Source organism: Chanos chanos, chromosome 10 (genome assembly GCF_902362185.1).
Source record: "Chanos chanos chromosome 10, fChaCha1.1, whole genome shotgun sequence".
In the NCBI taxonomy this organism is placed as follows: domain Eukaryota; kingdom Metazoa; phylum Chordata; class Actinopteri; order Gonorynchiformes; family Chanidae; genus Chanos; species Chanos chanos.
The window spans coordinates 12914746-12923660 of NC_044504.1; the positions used below are offsets into that span (position 1 = coordinate 12914746).

Here is an 8915-nt window from a genome sequence, read left to right on the forward strand (position 1 = left end):
TCAGTATGTTCATTGGAATAGAAGGCATTTTAGATGGGAATTGTGTCTCCAGTAAGGTCCTGAATATTGAAAAAAGGTGAAATATTTTGATAAAATATTTCACTTATCAAGAAAACACCTAGCATGTACCCAATTCAGACCTGTTGTTTGAACAATATGGTTAAAGGCAGAGTGCAAATTATACTGTGACAATCTGTTGTTTTTACCTTTTTTGGGGGGGCTCCAAGTCTTAATTAGAGGGGCAGACCCCCCACCTGTAATTCGAACCCTGGTTAAAGGATAATAGCCTTCATCACATGTCATTTCTAGTACATAATTTGCTACATCTGTGATGGACTGGTGACCTGTCCAGGGTGTTTCCCCACCTTTTTCCCAATGAGTGCTGGGATAGGCTCCAGCACCCCCCGCGACCCTAATTAGGATAAGCAGCTTAGAAAATGAATGAATGAATGAATGAATGAATGAATTTGCTACATTGCACATCATTTTCAATAAAGTTATTTGAACTTTTTACTGAGTGTCTTATCCTTCTTTAAATATGGGATATAAAATTTAACCACTCTATCGAATATAACATCTATCAGAGTTAATGCCTTTTCTATAATGAGGCCCTGATAGTAAAGAATATGACTTGTATTAATGACCTATAGTAAAATGAGTCTACAGAAAACATGCATTTCTTTACTCCAATCAATATTTTAGAGGCTGGATAATAAAGGAAGACCCTGCATCTTCATTATGGACATACAACGCCTTTAACTGTGTGTACTTATCTATGAAGGGAACATGGAAGGACATTGGCACTAAAGGACCATACATTAAGCTACTTCCACATACATTTTCATCTTCCTACTAGCTACCCCACATACCATTTTGATCCTATGAAAATGACTGAAAAATGCTACCACGCCTTGTTTTATTCTTAATAACTTCATGTCCATTAGTGGTAGAGACCTCAAATATAAGCACAAAATGAATAAAAGATTGTATCTGAAGATAAAAGAATGACTGATACCATTTGGGTGCAAAAAAATAGGTTTATAATACCCTCAGCATCATTCTCATTTAGGAATTTTGCACTTTTTTCCAAATCTAGGGCCTTATAGAAAATCAATAGGCATGCAGTACAAATGTTTAAGGGTTCAGTCGTACTGAGAACATGTTTGTTTTCCATTTTACAAAGTTTGGTGAGGCTAGGAATGATACTTTTCAACATATTAACACCCAAACATGGCTTCCCAGATAAGGCGTTTATGAAAAATTAGAGAAATTAAAGTAAAAAATAAGAAATATCAAGGGCCAAAAAAATATAAAAACATTGGAATTGAACAAAAATATTTTACAGGCCTTAGTTTTGGGATCCAAACATTATATAGACAAACTTTGAACAAAATCTGAGACAGTGCTACGACCACTTTCCCGGATTCTGTCTGATTTGACACAAAACGAAAAAGTTTATATATATATAGTATATAGTTTATATATATATACACACACACACACATATATATATACATATATATGTATATATAAACTTTTTCATGTCACAGGTGTGGGCATAGCATTACATAGCCAATGACTATTATCAATGACTTTTTTTCCCCGTTTGATGCTTTGAACAGAAAACAGTAAGCTGTCTGATAAAATGATCAGCTCATTGGGCTGAAACTTGAGCAATATAGCCGCTGGCTTGGTTTTAGACACAGTTACTGCACGATCCACTGTGATACATATAAGTCCTAGACTTGCTGTTAAAGTCATCATGCTTGACTCTGGCTGTTTATTATTTTATTTGATCCAGCTCAGATTGGCAAAAAGCTTCTTCTGTATATTAAAGATAGGTAGCACTCTTCCTGAACCCCCCCCCCCCCTCCTGCAGGATCGTTTTCCAGTCCTCAGCAACACATCTGATTCTACTTTTCAGAGACTCATCAGGACCTTGACTAGCTGAATCAGGTGTTTGTGTATTGTTGGAGCAAATACTTTCATACCCTGTAGGTCTTTCCAGACTGATATACTTTTATGTTTAGAGCAAGCAGGATCTGTCTAGTTATGATGTTCACAGTACAGTTCTCATTTCTTAGCAACATGGGTAAGATAAGTTAAAAATGAAGATCAGAGGCTGTCAAATTAGGAGCTCCTCTGAAACCAAATCTGTGTGACACCTCAAAAATATTGGATTGTTTGTGTCAAGTTGACCCGTAAACTTTCATGTTCACAAATCTCACACAGTGAGTCAGTGTGCAGGCATTGCAAGACAGTGTGTGTAGATAGGAATGTGCACTTAAATAACCCTCAGAGAATTGGCCATATTCTTAAGGTTAATTGAACCTTTAAAAATAAACTTTCTGCTCATAAAAGTGATTCAGGTATTCCGCAACCTACTGCTTTTCAGAGTATTTGACATGATCAAAGAATGTTCCTTCACAGTGCCGAGCAACATTTTACAAGATCAGCATCGCTCTTCATGAGAAGGGATTAAGAGTTTCACAAAAGGCTGTGCCACTCATTTACAATGAACGTTTTACCGGGACACATTTACAAACTTGTAAACAACTGGCAGTAATTTGTCCTGTTGTTAGTTCCAATTAAAGAGTTGACGAGATACAGTCTTGGAAGAAATTGCTTTAGTGTTATACTGTCTGGAGAATGTACAGAGGGAATGTGATTAAGCGTTGAAGTTGATCTCTTTACAGTTTAGAACCTGCAGTGACTTCATGTGTGGTCTCGTGTGGTTACATTGCTTAACTCAGTATATGTGAGGATATTCCCGTGGCCTAACCGGATACTAGTAAATGGTAAAGAGTATTTGTTGATCCTCGTTTTTTAGAACGTAAGGAGTAGGGTGTAGGACATTTGATTACTTACATATTGGACCTATCATACTTTGTGCGACGCTGATATATTCTTAATATTCTTAAGTAAGGGGAGACGGCTACGCAACTGCCTGTTTTAACGGACCAGTGAGTCAGCTTCTCACAGCGGTGCCTTTAGATGCTGCATTATGAAAAATTAATGATACTACCACGGAACTCGAGGGATACTTATCCCCGTACCTTTATATCCAGGCTCTCTCTCTCTCCCTCTCTCTCTCTCCTTCCAGCGTGATGGAACTGACGGAAGATGAGTTGCAAAACTGCCTGTGGATGTATAATACTTTGTTTTAACTCAAAACATCAGAAAAACATACTCACTCCCGCGTTAAAAAATATCTTGTAAGTTTAAGTCTCATTAACTTTTCACAATGTTCTGTGCGGCTTACACAGAATGGGCTGAATCCGCAGGGAACCTCAACCATTTAATTTACGTATGTCATCACGTCAGATTCACCGCCGCCCCTTCCCCTTTACTAATCACCTGGACTACGTGGATTGTCCAACAGATCATCTGCTCTATAAAGACTATTCTGGTTACGACCTGGGACGTATAAACCGTGCCAGTTCGCTCTATCTTGAAAGACCATCTACAAAGCGAGAAAAAATATTTAATCATGCCTAGGAGCACTTTAGATTATGTCTGTCATTCTGAGGTGTAATCCTCATCAGGTGCAGGAGTGCTATCCATTCAGCACCTTGCTTGAACAACGCACGAGTCTTCCGGTGGCTCGCCGCTCATCTTTCAGTAATCATGTAAAACTGCCCACTCATTATATTATTAACGACTTCCATGTTCGACACGACATCGACACCGAAATCATAATTTTGTGAAGGAAAAAAAGTTTTAAGAGTCGTAAAAGGCAAGATTTCATTGATGGATTTTAGCTGTATGTTGTGTACATATATACATATGTATAGTGCGCACAGATCAGCGCTGTTGTTAAATGACCGAAATGAAGACCAATAAAATCTTACGTGTTCTCCTTTGCTTTGAGGGAGTGGTACAAATGAAAGCAAACAAAACTAATCCGGAGAGCTGAGCGGGGCTCATTGCGCGTTGCGCTTGCTCCGCTCCGCGAGTCTGTGTGCTTTCCATGCTTTTAACATAACATCGCGTTATTACACAAGTTGCAGGCACTTACAGTCATTGATTTGTAACTTGAAACTAGAGAAGTATCCTCTGGAGAAACGGGGGGATGAAATGGATACATGCTTGTGTTTAAAAACTTCTATATCAGTAGGAATTCCAGTGTAAGGAGTCAGTCGGAGAGTTCCTGGTAAATGCTACGCTTGTGTCAGCTGTAAGTGCTCGAACGAGACACAGGAAAAAATTAAGCTCTTCCATGGATGTTATGAAGAACGGGAATGCCAAGATGCTGCACTCTAAGCGCGATTCTAATTAAAGACATGGCGGACTAACCCCACGAGGGACAATTTCTTACGTCTACAAAGCAGAATAAAAGCGCGCGACTCGATTGCAAACGGCCGGAGACTTCAAGCGCATCGCACCCGAGCACACACAGGAGTACAGCAAGGACCTCTTTATCAGTTTGTGCTGTCTATTAACGCGCTTGAGGGGAAGACCACACGCGCTTCCTACCTACGCTCATATTAACAGGGCAGCCTCAACTCTCACTCTGGTGGAATAACGAACTCTGAAGTTCCATGGGGTTAGATCTTTCAAGGCACTGATTGTTGCTGTTCTTCGCACATTTACTTTCACAGCAATCTTTACGGGAGGTCCGCCAAAGGCTTGTGGGGTACACACCCGCAACAACAGATCACAGGTAACTGGTGAAGTTATCTTCACTTGTTTACTGTTGTCGCTTTGTCTTTTTGATTTATTTCGAGAAATTGTCGAAGCAGAAACTTTCGTCGTTTAAGTTGTGGGGTAGCCGCTTGTTCAGTAGCTTTGTAACGCATTCAGAACCTATTTGTCTCCAAACAAATTATTACATATATGAGGTTGGTCCTTCAACGTAGAAGGATTCTAGCCTACTAAACTCACACTCTGAAAGATGCTTTAATATTTTCCAGAACGGAAAAAGGCAGGTTAAGTCATCAGAAGAGGATATTGGTTTTCTCCAGATATTCGGACTATACTGGATAACTATATATACATATTTTTTTCTCTAAAGCAGTTTCAGAAACTTGGACAGTGTCTCTTCTGTTGCTGTAGCAGCGATGCGCCCGCTGCGTGCTCCGGTCGTCATGGGCCTCCTTCTGCTAATCTGTACAACAGGACTCTGTAAAGACAGCAAGAGAATCGACAAAAGTACGAAGGACGATAGTATCTTGTTCAAACGGATAATGGAGATCGTGAGGCACTTAGAGGACGAAAGTAGCGAAAGTTCTGCGCACACGCAATCAACCTCTAGCAAAGAGAGCGCACTTCACCAAAAAGAATCACACAACCTCAAATCAGAGAGTGGAGACCAAATTCGTGGTAAGGAGCCAGTGCAGACCACGTTTGTCTGCCTTAAGTCTTTCTCCTGAATTCGTCAGGAGACAACTGACATATTGTCACCATGTGTTGTGGTGACGAATAGTAACTGCAGAAAGTTGCACGTCGTCTATATAGAAAAATATTCTGTGCGTCAACATCTTGGTAGCACTGTACTGCTCAATGATCTTGAAAAACCTATTGTGGATGTATTTTGTGCATATATTTTGTATATGTGTGCATATTTACAGTACATATATTTGTATATATATATGCATGTCCATTAATGTGTTCTTATTATGAACTGTATTTGACTGCTCTGCTGCTTGAAAATCTGCCTGTTCCTAGCTTCAGACTGCTTGGTAAGAGCACACAGATGTTGCATGAGAGTTGAGCAGAAACATTGGTCAGGATTACAGATTTCACTGCTGCCTTTTTGAGGGTCATAGCTGGGATTCTGATTCAAGATGCTTTACCTCTGTGTTTACAGAAATCTTCCCTAGGGACCTCAGGAAGAAGGAGAAAATTATACGACAGTTTACAGGTGAGATATTCTTGCCTATAGTTTGTGTAGAAATATAAGGTCAATCATTTTCCTTCCCTCCTTATTCCTGAGCAATTCACTGCAGCCATTATCAGTCAGTTTTTTAAAAACATGTGAAAAAGACCCCTAAAAGACCTTTACCTTGAAGGTCAGCAATGTCAAGAAGACACTGAGAATTTGGTGAGCGGGAACAGGGATCATTATGACAAACGTGATTTTCTTTTCTTTTCATCTTCAGGTCCTCTGAATTTTGACAAGTGCAGGAAACATGTTTACAGGCTTTATCACCAGACTAGAGACTGTACCATCCCTGCATGTGAGTGTTGCTAAGAACAACCTGAAACCACACTTTAGACTCTACTCCTATCCTTTATACATGGCAATATTACTTAAAACCACTGGCTTTGTTCCTTCAGGATCCTTGCCTTTTTTTTTTCTTTTTTTTTTTGATCGTAAAATGTCAGTTACAGATGTGTAGAGTTGAACATAGAACTGAACTTGTGAGTAGGTGTAATTTTAACAGTGGAAGTGAGGACACAGACCTGTCTACAGATGTACCAATCTAAATTGGCATTATGCCAAGTGGGAATTAATTTTGATGTAGACCAGGCATTCCCTCATAAGTGGTTCATTGAATGTGGCATCTTCTTCCACAGATTACAGGAGGTGCGCTCGACTTCTCACTCGGTTGGCTGGAAGTCGGACGTGTCGAGAGGGTTAACTTAAGCCGGTAACTCTTAAAAGTTTTTTTCTGTGTTATACACTACAGAATATGCTGCGTAATTCCTTTCCAACGCTTGAAATATTTTGACACAAGGTCTGCGATAGAAAGTACTGTTTAGCAGTGGAGGTATTTTTGATCTGTGTAACTGGGTGGTATAACAGAGTAATAATAACACTGTGAAACTGTAATCACAGAGCTATATTACTGGAGACCTGGGTGAGTTTTATTTTTAACACTGTTACAATCTGGGCAGCAACTGTGCCTTGTAGGAAGTAGGTGTCGTTTGTTGTAGCAGGTTTGCACTCAGGTTTGAGGGACATTTGGATAGTGCAGTCAGGTGTGTTTGGTAAAGGAAGAGCAGAGCAGAGCAGAGCTCTCCCTAAAAAAAGACATACCATCTCCACTTTGAGTTTGTGTGTGTGAAGACATATGATGAAAAGCTGAGGGTTTGGATATGAAATGATCCTCTTATCATGTTGCATATGGGGTCTATGAGTCCTTACATTTCGGCATAGTGGGAGTATTCTGTTACAAACTCTGTTTCTTTCTCAATTTTAATAGTACTTCAGAGAGGAAATCATTTCAGATGTCTCCATGTAGACAGCCAATTCAAAACGAGCACTAAATTTCTTTTTTTTTTTTTTTTTGTCAGCAGGTTGCTGCCAAAACCAGAGCAACCCGTAGAGAAAAGAAGAAAAAAAAAAAAGTCGAAGTGCCTTTTGGACAAAAGCAGAAAATCCAAACCAATACGCTGCATTCCATCCAATCAGCTCACTGCGTCCAGAACATAGCTTTGCTTCACAGAGGAGCAGACAGAAGGAGAGATGAACGTATACACTCGTTCTCAGGTCTGATGATGGACTTGGCTGTAATGAAACCGGAGCACCTCTTTGTACGTGTCAGTGACGTGGGAAAAAAAAAAAAAAACCCATCAGCTCTTGGTTTCTTACCCTACTGTCAAAAAAGTTTTGTTTTTTTTTTAAATTAATTGTTTCACCAGAAGAAAAGGGATGTCCTTTGCCTCATGTTTTGTATCAGAAAAAAATTGTAAACCTTCAAATCAATATTGTTTTATTGGTGCATTATTTCCTCTTTTGGGGGGAGGGTTCTGTGCTTCATGTTCCTAGTAATGTGGAGTGTCCTGACAAGAAGCATTTTATTCGCTCACATCAGTGGCAGAGATTTCCTTTTCTCTGGGTTTCCACTGAAATGGGCAATTAAATTATTAACTGCATTTGTTTCTGCTTTGCTGCCAGACGTTTAGGAAACATGAAGACTTAGAGTGGAGGAAGTAGTCAAATTGTGTGATATATATGTATGTTAGGGGTGTCAAAGTGAATACTGTTAACTTCTGTGATTAATATTAAGTGCAGAAAACTGTTAATGTTTGCTGTTAGCAAGCTGTGTTGGGAAACAAAGCCCAGTTGTGTTGGGAAACAAATGCTGACAGGCATAGCTAGACGGCTCTTTGCATAAGACCATGTCTAGTTGCTCCCATTTCCAGGCCAAGTTTAGATTTAACCATGGTACATAAAGCTTACAAGCAAAACATTAAGTTTATGATGCTAGACAAGAATTCCTGGAGTATACCGATCTTCTGTGTCTATGTGCGGACCACAAGGCAGATTATGTATCTGTCTTTTAACTTTCCGTTTCAACACAGGCAACTGCAACCCACTATAGAGGCTATTTAATGTCTGATGACTTATCTTTAATTAGACCCAAATGTAACCACAAGTAAAGCCATTCATTTTCATCATCACTTGACACCCCTAGTATATGCAGCACAAAATATAATTTTGCTGTACATTATGTAAAAAATGGTAACCAGAGTTCAATTTGTAAATATTGTTAAAATAAGACATAAAATCATATAATAAGCATAAATGCATATGGCATATCACATGAATGTTTGGATAAAAATATTTAAAATGGTATATTTAAATAAATTATAAGATTATTACATACTTTGTAGCAGCTCTTTGATTATGAACTCTCCATCATCTCCAGTGATTAACTTCATGTGGTAACAACACTTTCACTTGCTTCAGTTTATGATTTTGAGTTATTCAAATAACTTATTTGAATATTTTATACAGCTAAACACGGGAACTTTGCTTAGGCTAAGACTCAGCTGTAGTAGGACAAGAAGCGCTTTCATGTCATGTTTTCAGCACTAGGTGAGAAAGAAATTTTAGGAGACAGATCTCATAATACAAGAAACAGTTATCGTAAAAGAATGTCGTGCAGAAAAAGCAGCTCAAGGCTGCAATTCTCAGGCCTCCTGTTTTAAAAACGTATAGTTTGGCATTAAAAAAGAGGCAAAAG

General features: G+C 39.0%; 1 protein-coding gene across 1 annotated transcript; it reads left to right on the forward strand.

Moving 5' to 3' along the window:
• The first annotated feature begins 5060 nt into the window (after window positions 1-5060).
• alkal2a (ALK and LTK ligand 2a) lies at window positions 5061-6584 on the forward strand. Its single transcript, XM_030787363.1, has 4 exons — window positions 5061-5322; window positions 5810-5863; window positions 6102-6179; window positions 6520-6584. The coding sequence occupies exons 1-4, from the start codon at window positions 5061-5063 to the stop codon at window positions 6582-6584; spliced, it is 459 nt and encodes a 152-aa protein (XP_030643223.1).
• Window positions 6585-8915: the final 2331 nt, after the last annotated feature.